This window comes from Xiphophorus couchianus, chromosome 20 (genome assembly GCF_001444195.1).
Source record: "Xiphophorus couchianus chromosome 20, X_couchianus-1.0, whole genome shotgun sequence".
NCBI lineage: Eukaryota > Metazoa > Chordata > Actinopteri > Cyprinodontiformes > Poeciliidae > Xiphophorus > Xiphophorus couchianus.
In genome coordinates, this window is record NC_040247.1 from 26,648,864 (window position 1) to 26,673,773 (window position 24,910).

General features: G+C 39.7%; 1 protein-coding gene across 11 annotated transcripts in view; it reads left to right on the plus strand.

Annotated features, from left to right (window-relative positions):
* Positions 1-24,910, plus strand: part of magi1b (membrane associated guanylate kinase, WW and PDZ domain containing 1b) — a 146,722-nt gene that overhangs the window by 79,363 nt on the left and 42,449 nt on the right. For 7 of the 11 annotated variants that reach the window (XM_028003945.1, XM_028003947.1, XM_028003948.1 and 4 more), the window contains exons 3-12: positions 3,589-3,708; positions 4,311-4,550; positions 8,846-9,071; positions 9,900-9,982; positions 10,577-10,609; positions 16,800-16,857; positions 19,207-19,340; positions 20,757-20,873; positions 23,796-23,981; positions 24,072-24,728. In XM_028003945.1, coding sequence (XP_027859746.1) covers positions 3,589-3,708; positions 4,311-4,550; positions 8,846-9,071; positions 9,900-9,982; positions 10,577-10,609; positions 16,800-16,857; positions 19,207-19,340; positions 20,757-20,873; positions 23,796-23,981; positions 24,072-24,728 — 1,854 coding nt within the window. The remainder of the gene's footprint in view (positions 1-3,588; positions 3,709-4,310; positions 4,551-8,845; positions 9,072-9,899; positions 9,983-10,576; positions 10,610-16,799; positions 16,858-19,206; positions 19,341-20,756; positions 20,874-23,795; positions 23,982-24,071; positions 24,729-24,910) is intronic. The other 4 variants (XM_028003946.1, XM_028003939.1, XM_028003942.1 and 1 more) reach the window with 2 other exon arrangements.

The following is a 24,910-nucleotide window of genomic DNA, read 5'->3' on the forward strand; positions in this document are numbered from 1 at the left end:
TTAGCTTTAGTCCTTAAGCCGTTTTGCATCATTTGTTGTCTATTTAGAAGTCTGATTTGTTTACAAGCTTTAATTTCTTGGCTGACTCATTGAAATGTTGCTTCAATATTTCCACACAATAATATTTCCTCATTCTGCCATCTGTTTTGTGAAGTGCACCAGTCCCTCCTGCAGCAAAACATAAGGCTGGTGTGTGTGGGCTTGTTGGCCTTCCCCCCTCTAACTCTGTTAGTATCTCTTAGTATGTTAGTATCTGTACTAACATACTAAGAGATGTTAGTTTGTATGAAGTTTGTAGATCTTTATCTTAACTGGTAGACATCTTACTGATTATGAAAATCGCTAAATTTGAATCTTCTGCCATTAACATTAACGTCCTCGCTGAAGAGGTCTGTTGTTATTGTTTCCTAGTGGGACTTAAGTATGTTGTGTTTACTGTTTTACCAATCACTTATCTGTGCAGTTTAACAATAAAATTCTCAGATTTCTTTTCCCTTTTGTTTCGGTAACAACCCCACGGCACACTGTAAATTTGAATGGAAAATTCGACCTTTTCAGTAGAAAGTCTTAATACGCGTAACGTTATCTGCATAATCCATGATCCAGGCAAAACAAAAACTTGGTTTGAAAGGGAGAAAAAGTGAGGAAAAACTCACGTCAATGCTGTATTGCAAAAGAAAAAAAAAAATCATTTCCCACAGAAATGTGACCTTAAATAGTTTGTGACAGTTGAATGTCATTCAAAAATGTAATTCAGTGTGTGCTTAGCTTAATCCTGGATGAATGGAGTCTTAATTTAAAAATAACAACTTATCCAGGATAAAGTCATCAACGCTGGGTAATTTGATCTTTTTTTGTCGTTCTCTATATCTTTGTTTCCTCGTGTATCTCATTTTTGTTTTGCGTGTTTCATTTACAGTACTCTGAAATACGTCAAAGGTCTCTGGTACTTCATATTTCTGTCATTTTACAGAAAACACATTTGGGAAGCCGGAATCCATGCAGAGCAACATTTCTTGGCGAACAACCCAGAAACATACTTTTTTCTGTGTGTATAAGAATTTTTTGAAGTGATTTGCTTGTCCCTCAACAGTCTATTTCCACTGGTCAGAATGCTTCATTGTTTGTGCCAATACCTGGAAATAAGGCTATTTCTTCAAGTCCTTGGCCTTGTATTGTCTGAAGTCAGCATGAAGCGGAATGGTCACTCAACTCTAATCTCCAACTCTAGTCCCAGAAATCCCAACCTGTCTTTCCCTCTTACTTCATTTCACTGCTTGGTCAAAGGAGCTTTTGTGTTCAGGGTGTAGTGAATGAATTCAGCCTTTGGTGATAACTGCGTCTTAGCCATGGGTTTCAGCCAAGGTCCTGCTTTTCGATTCCCCTTTGATATACTGGTCACAGTTCCACTTCCTATTTGGTTTTCTAAGAGAAGTGTCTAAATAGAGTCGAATCAACGGCGACCATTGTTTGGAGGGATAATGAGCTGAAGACGCTTTAACATTCATTGTGCCTGGAAATGAGCAAAACGGAGCCATTCATCTTATAGACTCTAAATAACGTAGCAATCAAGAGATTTTTAACGTGTTCTACGTAACGTCTTGACTCTTGCGATGGACATGCAAATGAAATTCACTCCCCTTTTGAGACAGCTTGGCGTTCGAGTTGATGCTGGTCAAAATCACTTTGTGTGAGAAAATGATGGTCTCCCTACACGGACGGCGCTGCTGTTTGTTGCACGCCGGTGTGAGTGTGACGTTCTGCTGTTTGAGAGAGGATGTACACACCCATGATTTATCTCCATTGTCACCAAGCGTGGCGGCAGAGGGAGCTTTCCCTCCATATCGCCACACGTCTATTTTTACCTTCTTATTACTTACCAGAGACAATGTGATTTGGAGATGAGATGGAAGATTGAGGAGCGTGAAAAGAAGGGAGAGGCATGAAATAAATGACACTGTCTGGATGGTTTTATTCATACTGTTAATTATTGTAAAAAAAAATAAAATAAAAGTGTGGAAATCTGCCCAAATTGGGCCAATATATGCTAAAAATCAAGGCAAAAACTGACTGAGGATTATTCAAAAGGAAAACATTCTTTGTCGTCGCCACACTGCTCGACTTTCAGCAGCCATTTAAGGGACCGCGTGAATCTCACAGGCTGCGTGCCAAATCAAACACACATTCACACACGGGCTCACAATTCCCCCAAACATACGTCAGGATCTCACTAGGTGTTATCAACGTACCTCACACTCTCTCCCCCTGTGTGAATGAACATCGGCACACAATAGGAGCTTCTCAGTTTTATTTTCTTTGTTTGGTGTAGAGCGGAAACTCCTTTTTTGAGGTCACTTACAGATCTGCTTCTCTTTGTTCATTGTTTTTCCTGTACCAGCAATATCAATATTACACTCCATAATTTTGCATCCCTTTCTAGGTCCTGTGTTCAGCATTGGTCATGTTTTATCTTATTTATAGCATGAAAATGTTTTTTTTTTGGTCCAATAACTTTGTTATTATTGTATGCCTTGGAAAAGGGAGCTGAAAATGTTGAAAAGCAATAATAGAAAAAAATAAAACTAGAGATCTACAAATTTTCTTTAAGAACTAAAATATATGAAGTTATAACAGCAGTCAAAGTGGTTTTTTTCTCAAGCTGTCTTACTTTGGTCATTAATTGTTGATATTAAGAATTGAGGCCTACATCATGAAAGTGAAAAAAAAAAATATATATATATATATATATATATATATATATATATTTCAGAAACCAAGACTTAAGTTGATGACAGAATTTACATTTTGACATTCCTTTTGGATTTTTTTGGGGACATGAACAGCAAGCAAGGATAACTAAAATAGCAACCTCCGTATGTATTCCCTAGAGAAAATCATATTCCATAATCAATACGGCGAGTAATGAAAGTTATACATAAGCACAAGTACTGCAAAGTTCCTTGCAAATATTTCTAGATTAGCAGCACAAAATCTGTGGTTTTGATTAAAATCCATTGTGAAGTCCTGAAGGAACTGATCAACATGAAATGATCAGTTTCATGTTATAAATATTTATAACTAAATATTTATAATATTTAGTTATAAATATTAGTTTATAACTAAACTAATATTTAGTTTTAAAACTAAATATTATTTAGTTTTAAAAAGATACAATGGCAGCTATTTATTATATATATTATTAATATTTTAGCAGTTTAATACATTTATCAATACATTCTGGCTCAATCAGCCCTTTGAGAACATTAATGGTTTTGATGCGACTCTAAATGAAAATGAGTTTGACACTCCTGTCCTAACAGCTTCTCTCTCTTGCTCTCTTGCTGCCTGATCAAACATCATGCTGCCTTTACGGATTTTGCAGGGTCTTAAGAAGTGATACAGTTGCTAATGTCAATTTTAGGCCATGACATTCTTTCCTTTATTTCTTTTAAAAATGTATTTTCTTCTTCCTGTGTAACATAGTTCTGCTAACAAATGACCATTAATACTCCGTTGCACTGTCTCACAGTTGTATTATTTCTGAGCGAAGTCCACTAACCTCATCCTTGTCTCTGATTTGGCGTCTAGGTACTACTCGCTCCCCACGTGAAGGAGAAGTTCCTGGTGTGGATTACAACTTCCTCTCTGTAGAGGACTTCCTAGTGTTGGAGAAGAGTGGAACCCTCCTGGAAATCGGAACATATGAAGGTGAACTGCAACCCCACAGTTTCTTTTACAGGACATCCTGTTGCTAACCTCTACTGTTAGGCTTGAGCTTAATGTTGGTTGAGTTTGCAGAGTCTAAATGCAACTAACCAGTGAGTGGTTAGTTGCTATTAGTTAATAAATTAGCCCTCTAATTTATTTAACCCATAATTTGCCACTTAATAATCAAGAGACCTATTAATATGATTTGCAGAAATAAACACTTCTCAAACACTCGAGGGTTTTCAAGCATAGCCAGCGTGTTTTGATTGTCACACTACCACCACCGTGCTTGAGTATGTGTTGTGGTTTTTTTTCTCTTTTTTTTTCCAGATTCTGTTAATTTTACCAATCCGACTCAAATTTGACACTCCGGCTTGAGTTGAAATTAGTTTGCAAAACTGAAACCCGGCTTCATAAACCCGAGTTTCATTTACAGTTTTTTTCCATCTATGTCCATAACAGAGAAAGGAAGCTACTGTGACATGATTCACTGTGAAATGATGCATTTGATTATTAGTGGGTTAGGCAATATTCCAGCTTGGCTTGTGAAACTGAATTCAGGTTTCTAAAAAAAAAAGTGATCTCTTTCTTTGTTCCCCCAGGCAACTATTATGGGACGCCCAAGCCACCGGTGCAGCCTCCCAGGGGGAAAGTGATCAGCGGCAGTAGCGGTGGTGATGCCCCACTGTCAGACGGGCTCAGCGGTAGCCTGCCGGGCTCGCAGAACACCACTCCCCGACGAGCCAAGTCCTACAATGACATGCGAAATGCTGGAATAGGGCTTGCAGATCAGCAACTGGAGGACGACGAGGACCTCCCTGACATGAACAGCAGCTTTACAGGTAACGTACAGACGAGCAGCGGCGCTGAAGTACGACGCTGGTTTGAACCAGGAGTTTGTAGGTGTTGCTTTTCTCAATGAAGTGAGCTCATTCATGTGGTGGAAGATGTATTCAGTTGGTTACACAAGGTATGCCCAGGTTTTTAAAAGTTATGGTCTCAAACCTGCTGGATGGTTTGAGATGCCAGAGAAAGTGCAGAAGTGACTTGAGTCTTTTTTTTATGGAGCGTACTAGAATAACGCTTTGCTGCTTCTCCCCCACTTATTGCTCAACTCTGCAGGTCAGCACCATGAAAAAACTCCGTTACGTGTTTCCATCACTTACAAGAAATACCAATTTGACTATATGGAAATGTTTCCGATTGCAAAAAAGCACTGCGTTATGATGTAGAAACGAAACAAATTGTGTCTCATCACTTTTAAAAGCATTATGTGTTTTTCCAGGTTCGTAGTGTCGTTTTATATCACAATCAATTAACTATTACTGTCAGTTTTTATAAAAATGCTTTATATGTCAAACATGACTTAAAAGAAATTTGACTTCACAATTTAGCGGTGTGAAAATGGGCTTCTGTCGCTTTAAGAAGGTCCTTCCTGAATTGAGACTTTAACAATTTTACTAGTATGTTTTCAGACTGTTTTTCTGTTTTTAATTACTTAAATTCTAAATGGACTTGAGTGTCCATTCAGGGTTGAATATTTCGGTCCAGCTTCAATACCTGACCTCCATGTTGAAGAAAGCTCTAAAAATCTTTTTTTTTTCATAAGTAAAAGTAAAATAAAGGTTCCACAAATGAAAAACTATGGTTTTTAAAATTCTTCAAACAATATTCCTGTTCAGGTTTGAGTTATGTGTCTTAGACTTAATCAAGATTGAACAAATAAGAATATTACTAGTACTAGTAGCCATTATTTGTAGAGGCCTGAACACAAGTGTAGATTTGTAATTACCCACAAAAAATAATCATTGACCCAATTGAGGACATTGATTTCTTAGCTCACCAGCAAATTTATCAATAGTAAATATAGATGTTATTCTGTTTTATCTAAATCAGCTCAGGAATTGTAAAATGCTGCATTTACATGTGATAACCTTTATGTGAAATGTTTTACTACTAGTAAGCAGATGAGTCTGCGTCCACCAGGTCAGAACTTTTGGACGGTGGTCAGATGGTTTTTATACCAAGAACTCCGTGTGTTTCTGATGACACCCACAGCGTGTGCTGCCCAGAATCCTGATGCTGTTCTGCAGTGAAGCTACAGAAAAACATAACAAAAAACAGAGGCATCTCAGTACATCCACAGCAAGAACACTGAAAAAGTTATTGGTTAAAGCCGGCTGGTGTCTTTTAAAAACTTGTGTGTAGCTCAGAGAGATGCGAACTGCAACCCATGCAGAATTGGATCTGCAAATTTAAAACCTGTTTGATGGTTGTAATGTGGCATAAAGATCAGTATCGTTCTATTTTAGTGAGCTACAGAGTTTCCCAGGTAGACTGCTGCTAGATGATGTGAATGAACAACAGATGGGGTTAGGGTTATCTAACTGTGATAACAATGTGCTGCATATCTTCATCACATTGTGAGCATGGCAGCAGTAAGATAGCAGAGGAATATCTGAAATACAGTAACTGTTGGCTATTTTTCAATTGGTGCGTTCAAACCAAACGCGTTACGCACATCACAAACGCGCTCAGCGCTTCAAGTTTGACGTGTGTGCACTTTGAATGCAGACACTTGATGGTGCGTTCACACCAAACGTGTTTTGAGCGTCAGGCGCATCTAGTTTACATTCAAAGTCTAATTGGAGGCACGTCGAGGGTGCGTCAGATGCGTCAAAATCGCTCTAGCCATTGTTTTCTGTTGGCAGCCTATTTACCGGACGCGTTGGACAAACTTGACGCTCCGTGTGCTTCAAATCTTGCCACGCTAGACGCTCAAAATGTGCCATGAGGGGCCCTCTATATGCCTCCACATAGACTTCGAATGTAAACCAGAAGCGCGAAACGTGTTTGATGTGATCACACCATAAGTCTCCAATTGGTAATTTCTTCATTTTATTTTGGATTTAAAACTAATAACTTTATCAAAGAACCTATAGCACAATCTTTCCTATGATCTTATAGTCCGTAAAATAAACTGAGTGCGCTTATCAAACTTTCAGTCTGTGAGAGGGTTGCTAGACAACACATGCAAAATACAGTCAAAGTTTTGGTTTTAATCCACTACATTGTAGCATAGATGGAAGAATGCAAGGAACTGTAGCTCATGCTTGTTTTTGTAAGGATTCTGTAACATGACACCTTTAACAAACAAACCTGCATGTAGTGATTGTACTGACCAACACAGCACAACACCCGGACAACGCCTCCTGTGTAGTTTGCAATGTAAGCTTGGGTTTCAATCCTACTTTTCAGGCACTCGTTGCCTTTGGGACAAAGAGGAAGAAGAAGAACACGAGAGCTCACGGGTTAAGTGGGAGGAGGCTGGAAGTGAAGTGAAGGTAGCCGGAAATAACAGAGAATGAGGGAGTGACCTGGAAAGGGGGTGGAGGAGGTTTGAGGAGGATTGGGCAGGAGGGCAAGGGAGAGACTGCTCCTTTGTGAAGAGGGAAATTAGGAAAGTGGAGAAAAGATCGTTCTTTGGTATTTGAATGGGTTGCTGGAATACCACAGCTAATTTCTTGGTAAGTTTCAGTCTTTGTTTCTTATTTATTTATTCCTTGGTGGTACATGAGCATGTAGAAATGTTAAATAGTGCCATCTTGCTGTGAGTCTCAGAAAGTGTGCAATTATGCAGCCTCTACAATTAAAAAAGCAATTATGTCATAAAAATTGTAAGGTTTAATACATAAAACCGTCATGTTCACAGCTGTGCTGCTGGCTAAAAACCTGTTTTTGGGGATTATTTGTAAAAACCCCCTTGGATGCTGACTTGGCACTCTTTTTTTTTCTTCTTCTTTTTTTTCAAAAGGTCAGATCAAAAGTTAGTTGTGAACCTTTTGTGATTGTGGGAGCTGTAATGGCTGCTGGTCAAGTGTGAAAATGAGATAACAGGAAGCTAAGTGCTAACTATTCAGAGGCCATGACTCTAGGTGTGAACTGCCCCCGCAGCTGCCTGAGTAAATCTCTTCAAAGCCTCAGGAAGAGCAGTCAGATTTATTGGACGCGGGAGGTTTGTGACGTGTCGAGAGTATACAGATTTAGTTTTTAAGTGTGAAATCTAAAATGATCTAGGATTCAATGTCTAACTAAAATTACTAGTTGCTTGTACGGCTGAAATGATTAATCGTGATTAATATGTTATTTAAATAATCTAAATTAATCAATTACTAACTTAGTAATCGATTTATCATTAACTGGAGTATACAGACTTAAAAAGGCCATTTGGTGGAAAATACTACATATTCAGAGCAATAATTAAGACAAATCTATACAAAAAATATTTACATTTCATAAGATTAAACACCTTAGTCTGTAAATATGTTTTAGCCAAAACTCCTCAAGTGGTTTAATTTTAGCTTCATCCTCTTAAGATTCACTAAAGGAATCCTATGTTATTGCATTTTAGGCAGTGCAATTTTTAGTTTCTTATTTAAAAATAGAGATTGGATGATTTGTTTATTTGCGACTTTTAACATATTTCTAATATTGTATGGAAAGGCTTAAGTGGCTAAATGAAAAATTAGTCAAATGTGAAATTTTTTTATCCAAATAATCAACAGGAAAAATCAACAGATTGTTTACTAAAATAATTGTTGCAGTCGTAGCTATTTTGTGCTGGCTATGAGTGAAATTGCACTACAATATCTAATGCAACTGGTATCCTGGAGTTCTCCATTCAATAACCAGTTTTTATTGTTGTTTTTTTGTTTTTTTTAAAGAGCAGAATTTTACTTGTGGTACTTTTTGAAAATGTTGCATCCAACTTTTATATAAATATACCCTCTCAAACTGACTAACATGAACTCTTGTATTTGCTCTTTGATCTAGCAGCTTATTTAAGTTTAGAAAAGTACAGAAATCAGACAAAAACATTAGGAACTCCAGATAAAGCACACAGTTATTTTTTCTTTAAAGATCAAATCTTTGTTGCGACTTGTTCTACGTCACTTCAGGCTGGAAGTGACCTCGGCCCTCTTCAGAAGTTCACGTTATCATGTCTGCAAAAGCTCTCGTTAGCTGATCGTTTTGGATTCGCTGCATTTTCATGAGTTCAATGGTTGCTTTTGTCCTACAAGGTGCTGCTGGTTTGACGAGTGTGAGACCGAGCTCCATTTGTTTCCGTTTCCCACAGGAGAATCCAGTGAATTGGACGAAATTCCTCACTCGGCGCGCCCCTACGTCCCTCGCCATAGCGACCTGTCCTACGCTGGGACAACCCCCTCACCATCGGCCACCACGGAGAGCACACAGCAGACAAACCTTCACCTGAGCCATCCTCCCCCGGAGGACCCGCTGGGACCTCTGCCTGACAACTGGGAGATGGCCTACACCGAGACCGGAGAGGTCTACTTTATAGAGTAAGAAACAAAGACCTCTGATTCATTTGAAATATGCTGTTGAGTGCGTCTATCTGGCTCAGTGAAATGGTTGACTCTTGCATTGCTTAAATATTTATATATTCAGCTTTGTTTTTGTAAAAGATGTTATTCAATGCATCACTGTCTATTTCTGAGCTGATTTTAAAGGAGTGCAAAAACAGAGTATGACAATAAAATGCTCGACACTTTCTCTTCTAAAATGGTAACACAAAAGTACTCATACCCCTTGAACTTTTTAAAAAATGTTTTGACATGTTAAAACCACAAACCTCAATATACTTTACTAAACATATGATGGACTAAGAAAAGTAGAGCACGTTTAAGAGGAAGAATGAATCAAAACATTCTTCCACTTTTTAAAAAACTGAACGTGTGGCACGTAATTTGTATTTATTCCTGCTGAGTCAGTACTTGTGTCATCTTACCTCTTTCTGCCCATTCTTCTTTGCAAAATGACCTAAGACCTCTCAGATCTGAGTAAAAGCATCTGTGACCAGAAATTTTCTTGCCAGAGACTCTTATCCTGATTTACACCTGGGATTTGACTGTGCCACTCTCACACTTTTTGATCCAAATATGTCAAAGTAGCTAAGGCTACATTTTTAGGGTTATTCTCCTGCTGGAAGATGAATCTAGTCTTTGGTACAAGTCAATACCAAGTATGAATACTTTTGGAAAGCACTGCAGCACTTGCATTGCTTTGCCGAGCTGCACGTCTTATGTGAATCTAAATCCTAATCAGTCACTGATAATTGATAACCATTTAACTTGTCATTGGCTTGTCAATAAACTTTTTGTTTTGTTCAGCCACAACACAAAGACCACCTCTTGGCTAGACCCTCGGTGCCTGGACAAACCCCAGAAACCCCTGGAAGAATGTGAAGATGATGGTATGTGATCTATGGAAATATTCTTAAGTTTTCACTACAATTTTCTAGTTCAGTGCCGGATTCATTGGAAGAAACAACTTAACAAAAAAAGACACATTTCACATCATGGTTCATTTCTGTGTCATAGATGTATAATCCAGATAGTCTGTTTCCACAGTAACCTTTAGGTGTCAGTGTTGGGCAACAGAAATGAATGGTGCTGCTCTGTTTGCTTTTTCTTCAGCTTTCTCAGGAAAACAAGCCTTGGTACTTAAGATAATCCATGCTTCAGGAGTTAGAGTTCTCTGAAATCTGTTTAGCCTGTTTTTATAAGAAATAAGATGTACAGTTTTCAGTCACATGAACAAGATACATTTTTAGTCACTGCCTTTATGTCAATATTGCGTCAAAACATAGATCCGGTCACATGGCGGAAACCCAGCGTGCTGTATTTTGTAAACAATGGTCATCACATGACGTTGATGGACTGGCTTTGTTTACCTCTTGCCACCAAGTGGCCAGACGTTGCTACTGCATCCACCTAACATCAAATGTCTTTTCCCCCCTCCCTCTCTCATCCCCATTCTCTCTTCAACAATCCATCGTTCTGAGTAGAAGGGGTCCATACAGAAGAGCTGGATGATCTAGGTAAGAAGTAACACCTGACCTCTTGCTTTATAAAGTTGTATTTTATTACCCTCGTAACCTTGAATTAAATTTTTTAACAACGTGATTATACATTTTCCAGACGTTATGGTAAAATTGCGTCTTCATTCTGCTAATACTTTGAGAAAATTCTTGTAATTAAACAAAAATTCCTATATTCTTGTACAACTCACAGGAGGGATGACTGAAGTTGAAGCCACTTTTGGGAAATATTTTCTGTCATTTGTAAAGAAAAATAATTAAAATCAGAAATTGGATCTGGCATGGAAGAAAATCAGAGATTTTATTTTCTAACCTTGATTGCCCAACCCTTACTTGAGTCTTCTGGTGAGATTAAAAGATGTTATCAGTAAAGTTGATCGTCCACATTTACTTTATCGTAACTTCTGCAGTATGTCCGGCGGCTTATTCATGGTGACTTGACCGTAGGCGGGAAGTGACTACGCCTGTAATCATCCAGAAATGAGACGTCGTTCTTGCAGACACTTGACATTTATCTAGCGTAGCCCCTCGTATGTAGCTCTGACGTTCAGCAAACACAGTCTGCATGTGGCCTTTTACACAGTTCTGCAGACAGACGGACATCAAATCACAAAACACTCCCACCTCAGCAGGCCATCGCTTCCTACAAACTGCAGATCCAGAATAAAATCTTCTAATGATGTTTTTTTTTTTTTTTTAATGGCTCTCTGCATGAGTCAAAGGCAGCAACAGGCCCATCAGCTTTCTAAAATAAAAAAAGCAAATCTAAACCCCAATCATAATAACCAGTCCACATGTTTAGAAAAAAAGCTTCCTGGATTAGATAGTACTGTTATTAACTAGTTATGAGTGACACGTTTTCCCTATCTGATTAATGGCTACCTTGTTTAAAACATTAGCACCAGCTTTTCTACAATTTGATCATTTAATTTCATTAAACTCTTTAAGATATGTGGGATGTGTATTGCTGCAGTTTTCAATTTGAGAGAGTTGGGTTTTTTTTTTTGTTTTTTTTTTTACCTCCCTAACAATCCTGTTTGCCGTATGTCATTTCTAGGTAAACTTTGCTAATTCTTCTGCCTTGTTCATCATAGTTGTTTCATATGGTTTAATTCTTGATTAATGAACGTTTCAGTGACGAGATATTTCCTGACTTAGAAAGATAAACTCATGCTTGAGTTGTATCTTTTTCCTCTTTGTTTTAAACCGGTTGGAAATACAAAGTCATGGACTGTGCTTTGAATGTTCCTAAAAATAGTCTTCAGTCTAAATTGAAAGGAAAATGTGAATTAAAAAAACAACCTTTAAACCAGGGCTGTCAAACTCCAGGCCTCGAGGGCCGCTGTCCTGCAACTTTTAGATGTGCCTCTGCTGCACCACACCTGAATAGAATAATTAGGTTATTAGCAAGACTCTGGAGAACTGATCTACACAAGGAGGAGGTAATTAAGCCATTTGATTCCAGTGTTTTGTACCTGTGGCACTTCTAAAAACTGCAGGACAGCGGCCATTGAGAACTGGAGTTTGACACCTGTGCTTTAAAGGGATTGTTCATAGTTCTTATTTTACTCTTTCGGCTTTTCCCACAGCATATCTTTTAGTCCTGTCCTCTGGATCCTTAACCTTCCACACCAATTAAGTTGGTCGTTTTAGTTGTTACACCTTTTAAAAGTGGCTTCTTAACATGTTTTTATTTTTTGGTTAAATGAATGTTACTAAATGAAAAGGTTGATTTTCTAAATCTATTTATTCCTGCGATAAAGAATATGTTTTGTGCCACATTTCTCACCAGAGCTCCTTTTAAAGCAGTGCAAATGTGAGTAGTTTTAGTGATGTGAAATGAGAAACACAGTTTTCTTTGCATCTGACTTGCAACATAAATCAGATTATCAACAGCTTTTAGAATGGCTTTAGGCAAAAATAATAAACCCAGAAACTGCAAAGCTGCTATGAATGCAATCAAACCCAGCTAAAAAGAAGAAGAAAAAAAAAGTCCTTTTTATTTTTTTCTTTTACATCGTGGCATACACATGCATAACACACCCACAAAGACCAAGTTCTTCTCTGTGCCACATTCCTCACTCAAGAGGCCTCAATCAACGTAGCGTATCAGGAGAATGAGATGCAAACAGTCGGAGATGTAATTCACCGAGCTCGGTTCCCCCTCTCTTCGGAAAGCAGGATGTGGGAAGAGGGACAGAGGGTGAGAGGAAAAACAGCCTAATGAGTGACACGTTTTTTTCTCTCTCTCTCTCTGCTTCTCTCTCATTTGTGTTTCCACACACGGTTCTGGTGCTGCTGTCAGAAGCTAGCGGCACCAGGCATCGTCTACTCTGCAGTCTCACACATCGCCACCACAAACACACACACACCTGCATAGCCATACACAGGTGCAGCTTCTGGAGCAAAACTAGTGCACTGTGAAATCAAGTGGGTGATTAGAATTTAGAACGAGGTGAGGCGGGACCGCAATCCATTTAACGTTCCAGTTCAAAACATTTGAATAAAATAATTCACAGCCACCACAGCTTCGCACTTGCAGCAGCAGCTCTCTCTGTCGGTAACCTTGCATTCCTTGAGCTTTCTGCATCAGCTGCATGTGGCGAACGGTGAATAATGAGCTAATGCTTATGCATGCTAAAATGCCAACTCTAATTGCTGATTGTACAGAGAACGAGGATATAAATGCTGTCCTGTGTGTCATCTAGAGACAATTTAAACACCAATGTGTTATTGTTATAGTGTCACAATTGTAGCCTTTGAACTTTCTCACATTTTACAAACAGATTTCTATATATTTTAAGATTGTATTTGAAAAGCACAAAGCAGGGCATAAGAGGATGGAAAATTAAACGTTTTTCTCAGGATTCCATCCAGCCCCCTTTGCCCTTGATGACACTAAATGAGGTTAATAAATTAGGCTGATGAATTATTGTTAACTTGCGGGAAGAATAGTAGTTTTTAAGCTTTTTCACAAATCAAAGTGTGAAAGGTGTGGCATGCAACCTTGACTAACAGAAAATTGACAGAGCTAAATGTAGGAGGAAACCTGTTAGATGCTACCTAAGATTTGAGACTGGTGTTGGAGACATGCCTTTCAGCAGAACAATGATCCTAAAATATATAGAAAGACCTACAATATAATAATTTAGATCAAACGACAGAATGGCTCAGTCAAAGTCAAAGCCTATTTCCAAATTAGAATCTACGGTAAGACTTGAAAATTTATGCTTATAGATTAAATTTTCAAGTCTTAAGTCCAGTCAATTGGGCTGGACTTAAAGTATTTTAGAAGCCTGTGTAAATATTTCAGTCTCTATGGCTACATTCTCATAGCAGCCTGAACGGCCGTTTCTCAATCTTTCCACCCCCGCCAAACAAAATCACGTCAGTGCCACTTCTATTTGTGGTGCTAATTTGGATAGGTATTTGATAGTTTTAAAAGCCTTTTATTTGATCAAATATTCATGTCACTGACATGAGACTACACACCGAAACAAACTTCTCCACAGAAGTTACAGTCAACACTCCACAAAAACCTGCTGCTGTTAGTTGAGCTTTCTGGCTTCTGGCTTCTTCCGTTTTATGATCTTGTGACGATACTGTTGGCTAAATAAATGTTATAATTGATGCCGTTCATCATCACTTCAATAAACATCGCGCTGCTGTGTGACCTCATCGTTCTTCTTCAGCGCATGTGGGTCACCTTAGGGTCATAGGCCATTCACACAGAAGTCTGATTGCGGTCGCTTTTAATCAGTAGTACGAATGACTATGCAAAAAAACATATTTTAGAAAAAAATGTGAATTAAACACTAAGACCTACTGTGTGAACATAGCCTGAGTGTGCAACTCTAGTTGAAACAAACTCCAAAAGACCTACAGCTGTAAAATCAGCGAGAGTTTGTGCTTGCAGCATGCTGAAATGTGAAAGTTCAAGGGATATAAATTCATTAGCGAAACACTATAATTCTTCTGTTCATAGCCTCACTTCCGGCATTAGAGGGTCTCCAAATTTAACAGCCAGACAGTGGTTCCGAGTTAGGTGGTTGTTTGTAATTAATGCCCACTTGCAAACAGGAGCAAGTGTCACAAGTCAGAGTTATTGAACAATCTGTTTTTGGAGCCATTTAGAAGCCCCTGAAATTAGCTTTTGTGGGTGGATGGCTGACAATGATGAGTGCAGCTGTGATCGGGCTGTAAGAGATAAATATTGTACTTAACGCAAAGAGGCTGAATTACTGGAACATAATTCATGCCGGACAATGACATGCCACAGAGGCAACCCCATTCGTGTTTATATTATGCTAAAAGTTTATGCTGCTGTTCTAAAGCCCAGTCGAGGGGTTTTCAGATGCTGGAGATTCTGTTTCCAACCTGGAGGAGATGGATCTTTTGGTCCCGCTTCCAGTTCGGTGTGTTTGAATTCAAGAGAACGCGACAAACTAGAAAGTGGTAAAGATGAATTCAAAAGCGTGTTATCGGTCACATTGTCCTACAGCTACAGAGAGGAAGGAGGCAATTAAATAAAATGCATGGAATTTAGCTGAGAAGCCCCACAGTCGCAGTACTTTTCTGTTCAAACCAAGGACAACTTTACATGAATGCACTGTTTGAATTCGAGGTATGTGCATTTATAAAATTCCTCATTTATTAAGGACTCAGTCACACGTAACATCAAACTCAAATCTTTTCAATTCAACCTTTTTTTCTCTGTTTTTGTACACCGGTGGCAAATCCTGGGTTATTCCATCCGCTCCCACTCCTTTTTTTGTGCCTTCGCCTGCTTCCTGCTTTCTTGCTTTTTGTTTTATCCTTTCCTGCTTCCCGTCCTCTTTTGGCTCTGCCGCTCTTCGACCCGTCTTGCTGTTTTTTTGTTTTTTTTCCTCTGTCCTCATCTCTGTTCTGTCGCTAAGCCTTTCATACACCTCTGCCCAGGGGGTCCAGCTGTGCTCTTATCTGATGTGTGGAAATGTCAGCGGTGAGAGGTGACAGAGGTGAGGAGCAGAAAGACGACCTGCGAAGCTGTCGAGTCGCTCCGATCCTGCCGAGCCACTGACGGATTTCAAATTATAGGCGCATCTCAATACATGAGGCTAACACTGAAAAGTACATTTATTTCAGCAGTCCATATGTAAAAAATCAAGTTTATTTGTATCGCACATTTTAGCAACAACTCAGTACAAAGTGCTTTACATGATAAAAACACAATACAGTAACCGATTGCGAAACAAGTAGTAAACGTTACATTTTGTCAAATGCCATGAATGATCATGCAAATGTGTCAAATATATGAATGAAATGAAATCTGTATTTTCAGCATTTATAAAATTCCAAGAAAAAAAAACCTTAAATAATTAAGAATGAAGCAAAAAAACAAATCAAACATAAAATAAAATATAAAACTTGCATATCCGTTGAGAAAAAGGAATGAGAAGACAAAGTCCAGTAAATCTCACTCCTTGTTGCTTCGTCCAAATATGTCCAACGTCATACATATTTACACAGATTTTTACTCTGTCACAATTTCTACTTTTTCAAAGATTATATCTGTACAATTAATTTATTATGCAGTTATGCTTACTATCTACAATCTCCTACAAGATAGCCATACATCTACATTTATCTTTAGCATCCTTATCAATCAATCTTCCCATTATTATAAATCAGAAGATTTATAATAATCAATCTATCAATAAAAAACCCAACCTAAGCTGGATGGGTTTTTAACCTTGATTTAAAGTAACTCGGTGTTTGAGCATCTCTTTCTGGAAGTTTATTCCAAAATTCAGCTAAAAGGTTTAGTTTATGACAGATTGCTTTAATAAGCGACTCTCACCTGCAATTTTGGGTTTTCATTATATAAAATATTGAAATATTTTAAAGATATTCGTGTCAATGTAAATCTCCCTTGATGAAGAGCATTACCGATGAAAACAAAGGTTTCTGATTTTGGCTAATTTGTTGAGCTGTCACCATAAAATTGGATCGAAATGACCCCAAGGTTTCTGACAGTAGCACTGGATGCTCTGGTTTTGAGACATGGGCTTATCAGGAAAATCAGGGTTTATGGACAAATAAATCAGTGCTTGTTTCATGATGATGTTGCCCAACAGTGATGATTGAATCCAAGCCTGCAACTCTATGTCGTTCTCATCTGGCTGGTCCTCTTCGTGTTTTACCTTTACAGAACTTCCTCACGGATGGGAGAAAATCGACGATCCAGTCTACGGGGTCTACTATGTTGAGTAAGTCACACATAGTATGAAGTTTGCAGATAGACATTTATGAAAAGAAATCAATTGAAAGCCTCGTCTAGTAAATGTTTCTTCTTGGGCATAAAAGACGAGTGTCCCCGTTTTTAGGCCAACAAGCAAAACTCGTGACCTCACTGTAAATCTGAGCCTAGAGTTTTGTTTTCCGTCAGTGTCAAACAAATTGTGCCTCGACTTTTTTGTGGCTGCATGAATGTAGGACATTTTTGTTTGTGCCAATACCATTTGGGAAAATAATCAACAATTGGGTCTGTGTGTGTGTGTGTGTGTGTGTGTGTGTGTGTGTGTGTGTGCACCTCATTCATTTTAGACGGCGTGGAGCTGCCGGCCTTCTGCATTAATACAAATATGCTCAGTGTGTATTTGATGTTGTTCAAAGCAGCACCTGGGGCTCGGGGATGTGGCATATTTTTTTTATTTATTTTTTGTCCTGCTTTGTCAATGCAATATATTTTCTCATATACATTATTCACAATTGCTGTCATTTGCCTCATAATAAAGCGCTTTCGGCTGCTGGGCTCCTCCCAGGCATGCTAGATGATGTGAAAGAGGTTCTGTGAATTAAACCTTCAGAAAAGGCTTCAGCCCGAACAGTTTGTCTAGTAAATATATTTCCAGTGGAGCTATTGACATAAAACTTTCACCAGATGTCAGTAACAGCTCAAATAATTCACAAATATGATGTATACAAATGTGTCCATTAATTAAGATGAGCAAAGTGGAATTATGAAATGAACAAATCTAATGAATGGATGCCTTTCTATAGGAGATGACCGCTTGAATAAGATTCCTGCTGGGTAAAAACAGTCACATTAATTGGCCAGGTGTAATTTTGATCCATTTTTCCACAGCATTTTCAAACGTTAAAGGTTATGGAAACTTCTTCCACACTCTGTCTTCAATTGATGTCAAGTTGTGAGATTGACTTAGTCGTTCACTTAGCTTTCTGTTTTCTTTTTCTTGTTACAGTTTGTTTGGGATCGTTGTCTTTCTGAAGAAAAACGCTGTTCGTTTATCGTCAGATTCTTGTCAAGAATGTCCCTATGAATTTCCCCATTCATTCTTTGTTTAATTTTATGAAGTCTGATGGTACCATTTGCTGGAAAACAACCCTGCACCAGGATTCTCACTTTCAGAGTTCACTATTTTTTTGGATAAAAAAAAAAAAAAGGAAATGTCCAGAGACATCTAAAGAGCCTATTTTTGAATGTGTCTGCGCATTTTATTAGCCAGTGTTTCTTAGACCTGTCCAAATGTTATCCAATAATCTTTTTCTTCAAGTGTTGAGTATTGTGCATTGAGTTTTCATAGAAGCCACTGAAGTTAAAACGTACCTATCTGCAAATCCCGGCTCTTTATAAATCTCTTTGCGGATGCTCTTTGGCTCTTGCATAAGTCTTCTGATTATTCTTTTGACTTGCCTGTCAGAAATCTTGCAAACAGCACCTGGTTGTGGCTGGCTAATGGTGAAATAATGTTCTTTCCATTCCTGGAAAATGCATTATTTAGCAACATTTACAAACACTTAATTTGCAGTAATAGAGGGCAGGATTGCTTTCTGAACACCGACAGACTTCAGATAACGTCATGGCTTTCTCTGCCTTTTACATCTCCTTTTTTCTTCATGTGTTCAGCACTTACCTGTATACTAACTTTAGTTGTTACTAGGCCTTCATAATATCAACAGAACATGCAATTGCAATACAGTCGCAGAATATTTAGATGCCGACACCAATTGCAATCAAACCACATTTTCTTCAGAATGTCCCACTACTTTTTTTAGCATCTTGGTTTATAAAGGTATTTATCAAGTATGACCATCGAGAGGAGTTAGATTTTATTCAACGGGTAAAAATATTTGATTGGCAAACAATTTGAATGTGTGGTACTTGAAAGACAACATCCTGCTCAAACATTGTTCCTAAGCTGTGATGTTGAACATATTGATTTTATTATTCCAGTTTGCTATGTTGTGCAACATTAGTTGTTACCAACATCTGGTGGGAATTTTGTCAACTTTCCCTGCCAGACATGTAGAGTTTTGTTGGTGTAACTTTGTTATGTACATTTAAATAGAGACTCTTACAGGTACATGTCTGATGTGCTTTGATTTATTAATCAGAATCTTATGACCTTGTCTTCCCCTCCCATGCCTTCCTTCTTTGGCCTTACCTGACTCTATTCTCTATCCTCCTGCTGTTCTCTGCACACCTGCCAAATTGTCCCATTTGTTTGTTTGTTTGTTGTTGTTGTTTTTTCCCCCTGCCCCTTAAATCCATTCTTCCTGCATTACTCATTTCTCCCCCTCCCCTTGATCCACAGTCATATCAACAGGAAGACCCAGTACGAAAACCCGCTGCTAGAAGCTAAGAGGCGCAGGCAGCTGGAACAGCAGCCCGCCCAGCAGCCTCAGCCCCAAAGCCAGCAGCCACCTGAAGGTGAGCGCTACATCCGAGGTTCGTTCACAAGCCCCCGCCAAGGGGCGTCATTTTCTTTCTTTTATATTCATGTTTATGCCTGCGTTGCCTGTGTTTGAGTGTTTGTACCAGCTACTGCTATTTTACTATGTGATGCTGCCTGCTGCTGCCGTATGATTTGCTAAGTGCTGTTCCATAAAGGCATAACTATTATTTGCGCCTGCGCGGCGCAGCCCTTTATTTACGTTCATTTTGGATTTCTTTGTTGCGTTTGTCTCATTTGTTGCGTTGACTTGAAGCTTTTCTCCAAGGGCGAAACACAAGTAAGTTTGACTTGTGCTTGAAATAATAAGCCTCGCATGAAATTTGAACGTAGCGCTTTTGGTGGAAGACTCTTATCAAATGAAGCTACCGAACTCGACCAGAGTGGAGGCTGTTTCTGCAATCTGAGTTCACGTTAATGCACGCATAGGAAACCCCACCGAGGAATTGATTTTAAATGCAGGTCAGCCCTCAAGGGAGTTCACTTATCACACCCCACTGTGCGCTCATCCAGCAGAAAACATTAGATTCACCTCAATTACCTGCTGACTTTTTCTCAAGGCCAGAAAGAACAGCTTTAAAAAAAAAAAAAGCAGAGTTTTACTCATTTTGCACCCCTTTGAGGTATTGATTACATCTCTCCACCGAGAATACACATCAAAGTTTCAATTTGATCTTTCCAATGCAGAAATAACAAGGCAATAAATCACATACAGCTGCTAAAATGAATTCAACAGGAAGCTTGTAGGACCCGCTCAAACTGCTACTGGTCAATTTGGCTTCTTTCCAGTCGGAACTTCAATTCACCCTACTTCCCTTTCAGACCTGTAAATAAACTGTCCCTGTCGCATTGATTTTTTTATTTTTATTTTTTTTTTCTTGGTAGTTGAGTATTTTTTTTGTTTTGTTTTATAGAGGTAAATAGTCGTAAAAATGCTTAAATGTCTCATGTATTCAAAAGTACATTATTTTCTAAGCACTTTATGGAGTCAATATACCTCCAAGCTACCTCATGCTGTTGAGGATTATTTACTGAAGTCATAAAACCACTTTGCCTTGTTGGAAACTGTGTGCAGAAAATTACTTTAAATTGTAGATTGTCGATGGAAGATGTGAAACATCTAACTGGTGGGCATGAATTTACTCATTCATCTCACGAATGAAATATCGTCTGTTTTATCAAGAAGTCAGGTGCAAAACCAGCAAAAGAACAAAGGTAAGACATGGCAAAAGGGTGCAATGACCAGCACCCAGTCGAGCTGTGCTCCATTTTGAGCTTTTTAACTCCTTCGTCTCGTATTCTCAGTCAGCTTCATAAGGGTCAGATCTTGTCCTGGAGCCGTACAAGCAGGATCGTAATCCTCCTAGTTATTCCCCCATCTAGAGAATATGTGATGTTTTTTGCTGTTGCAGAATGGATTGAGGACTCGGCATTGGCAGGCGCTCCCCTGGCCACCTATGCCACCAACCACGAGACGTACAGGGACCCTCAGACGGGTCCACCCGTGCCCAACGCCATGGGACAAAAACGTAAGTTCTCTTCCATAGAAATAAAAATGTGCGCTCATTATCTTCTTCCATTCTCTCACCCTGAACAGCCTATTATGAGCTAAATAAGATTTAGCTCCTACTGCCATTTCTTTCTGCCATTGCCTGAGGCTGTGTTTTAGATTTTGCAATGAAAAACCAGCCATGAATTGACACTCTGAAGCAATTTTATTTATTCTTAATCAATACGGGGTGGGGGGGAACTTTAGCGCATTCAAAATGTGCAACGGGGTACATTTTGTACGAGTGAGCACTCGAAACGGTGTCAAGATTCTGAGGAGACGTCCTTAATATAACCGTGCTCTGTACGGTTTTGTAATGTTCCGTGTTCAAATCAAATAATGGCCTGATTTCACCCATCGTTAAGCGACGCACACACCTCCAGCTGCAGCGGGTTTCCTTCTCATCGTTGCCAGCTCCTTTCATGCCAGCCTCCCACTAGCAGCCTGTCTAATTAGCCCAGTCATGGCTTAAAATTAACTGCCTCATTCTGGAGCTCCCCTTTTACTCTCCGGAGCCTCTCCGTCGGGTGCCTCTGTCTTTTGTTGATCTTTGTTTTATAGCTCCCTGTTTTGCTGGGGTTTTTCTTACTACCTTCCCTCGGTTTCTCTTGTCTTTCAGTCCATATTCCCGTCTCGCTCTGAGCCCACTCGTTTCTGTCTCCTTGTCCAAGGCCGTCGTACCCCTATGTTATTCTGCCAGACAAAGAAATCATTTAAAATCTCTTTATCTGACTCCCTGACTTTATGTTTTTTCCCTGACTCTTGGTCCATTCCCTCATCTGCTGTGAATATAATATATATAGTTTGGCTGTCGCTCTCCTTTTATAAGAAATAATGCAGTATAGTACGCCTGCGCACAGACATGCATTCACCACAAAATGTCACAAACAGAAGGACACAGCTGAGGGTAATGTATTTTTCATTGTATGCATAAACTATGGTCCTGCCGAAACACAGTGTTGTACTGCTGATTACTTAACACACGTATCTCTAACGTTCCCTCTCTCCATCAACGTCTTGCCTTCTTTTTGCTGAAATTAATTTGTCAGAACCAGATGAAGTAACATGTTGGACGTAATCTTTCATCACATGGAGCTTAAACATTGTTTTGTAATAAAAGATTAGGCTCCATTCAGAAGGCCTGACTCAGTTCTGTTCACAAATACTTTATACTGCAGTTAAATGCTTTCACTCATGTCATCCACGTGTCCTCAAACAGTCATTTTGGATGGTGATGCTGTAGGCAGGATGGATCTCCAGTAGCAGTCAGTCTTGCAGGGAATCTGAGGAGGCCTCTGACTGAGGATTGTTGCTTTAAATCAGTCTCATGACTTTCATGACATACTAACAGCCCAATTTCCAGGCAGCAGAGACGATATTCTACAGCGGCATGTCCGGAAAGACACCAAGCACTGCTAATCCACCTCATTTGCTTTTGCCGCTTCTACTTGAATCTCTGCCCCAGGCGCAAGGTTAGAAAACAGAAGATGTTGGAGTCCAGGATATCACCCTTGTCCTTTAAGATCAATGGGAGAGATGACTTGAACGTCCTCCTTCTCTTTGGTCCTGCTCCATGAAGCCTCCTTTTCACCTCCCCTGGAATTTGGGGTCATCGCTGTAAACACCAGGCACACCACAGTTTCACAGTGTTTACACAAACCTTTTGAAGAAAAGTATATAACACGATCGAGCATCTTTTAGTAGAAACTGACTTGCTATAAATTGAGCAAAAATATAGAAGCAAAACTGTCAAATTTTCGTTGTAGTTCTGTTCTAAAAATGTTTATTTTGCAAAATGTTTCACCCTTTTTGGAATTCTGCTTTTTATAGAGTAGCACAGGGAGTCTGTCGCATCTGTTTGGACTGGCTATCGGTTGTCCTCAGCAGCTTGAAAACCCTGAGCCCCACAGCTTTCCAATTTGAGATTTAAAACACACTGCCCGTACTTGCATGACTAGAACATCTTCACAGATTTTCCACAATCCATGACTGGGGCTTTGCAAACATGTGAAAGAAGGTGCTCTGTTCGGATAAGACCAAAACCTGACAATTTTTTCCTTCAAGTAAAACCCTGTATGTGGCATAAAAATCTAAAATAAAATCATACTCGTAATGAAACAAAGAAGTGGCAATATCACACTGTGGGGGCTGCCTCTATTCAACAGGGAGAGGGAAGCTGGTCAGAGTTGAGGAGGATACCTTGAGCTACATATCTCCTAGCAGGATACCCCTAAACACATAAAGGAGCCTGACTGGCAGTGCTCAGCAAAAGATAGAGGGAGTGTGTTACTCTATGCTTAATACTGCTGATACTTTTCCTGTCGCCTCATTAAAAGGACCTAAAACTGCAGGAACATTTTACTGTCTGTTAGCACAATGTATCAATTCAAGGATTATTTTCTTTAATTCTTCACAATAAGAGTCTTTGACTTATTTTGCCAGATAAAGTCTTCTTCTGGATGGCACCATTACAAGGCAGATTTATTCTGGCATCATATTACCAGATCTCAAGCCAGGGGTTGTCCTGACTATTTGTTATTTGGATCAGGCTTACTTTAAAAGAGTAATCACATCAGACTAAACAAAGAATAAGCAGAAAAACAGCTTGGATTTGTGCCATTACCCACACCTCTATAATGTTTCGCCAAAAGAGTGCGTTGACTGCAGGCAGACGGCTTATGGGAGAAGCTTTGGCACAGCTTAATCAAAAAGGATATACTTAAAACCTTGTGTTTGCAGGGAAGCCGATGTTAAGTGTCATTTGGGCAATGCTAGCAGATGTAGACCACGTTTTAAGACTCTAGTAGCTCTCTTAAGGATCCACGCCAAATCCTGTTAGGCCTAATTGAATTTGTGTGTTTTCACGAAAGAGTAAATAAAGCAGAATTATCTTTGTGTTCAGGTGGGAAGCCTTTCTTTACTAGGAACCGTTCAGAACTGAACGGGACCTTCATCAATACCAAACTGAAGAAGAGCCGTCGAGGGTTTGGGTTCACCGTTGTTGGAGGGGACGAGCCGGATGAGTTCTTGCAGATAAAGAGTTTGGTTCTGGATGGACCTGCAGCCCTTGATGGGAAGATGGAGACAGGTTGGTGCCGTTGCGTTTATTATTTGCGAAGAGGGAGGGAGTACTGGTTCAGTTCAGTCACTGCACACCCTCTTTCTCTCCACCTCGAAGGGGATGTGATTGTGAGTGTAAATGACACCTGCGTGCTGGGCTACACGCACGCCCAAGTTGTGAAGATCTTTCAGTCCATCCCAATCGGCTCCATGGTCAACTTGGAGCTGTGTCGTGGCTACCCACTGCCTTTCGACCCCGATGATCCAAACACCAGTTTGGTAACCTCGGTGGCCATCCTTGATAACAAAGATCCCATCATCGTCAACGGCCAGGAGGTCACAAGCAGCTACGACTCTCCATCGAGCCAAGGCAGTCAGAGCACCAACGGCCCAATCAACGGCGGACCGCCTCTCAATGGCTTCCCCCGACCTCACAGCCCCTCCACCGAGGTAGCGTCCGATACCTCCTCCCAGCTCGGCTACTCTAGTGACGTGGTAACCCTGGCTTCGTCCATCGCAACGCAACCAGAACTCATCACTGTACACATGGAGAAAGGAGACAAGGGCTTTGGCTTCACTATCGCGGACAGCCTTGGCGGTGGAGGGCAGAGGGTGAAGCAGATCGTGGACTACCCTCGCTGCCGTGGCCTTAGGGAGGGGGACATTATCGTCGAGGTGAACAAGAGGAATGTGCAGAGCATGTCTCACAACCAGGTCGTGGACATGCTCAGCAAGTTACCGAAAGGCAGCGAGGTCACCATGCTGGTGCAGAGAGGTGAGCAAATGCCTGATCTTTATTTTTCTTATACATATACATTTGGTCTGTGAATAAGCTTCCAGGCTGCATTTAAACTCATCAGCACAGATGGAAGTGAGAAAGCCAGAGCTGAGATCTATGGCAGGCTCTGATTTATGTGCCCATATGTTAGAGCGCTCCAAAAAACAACGAACCTTTGC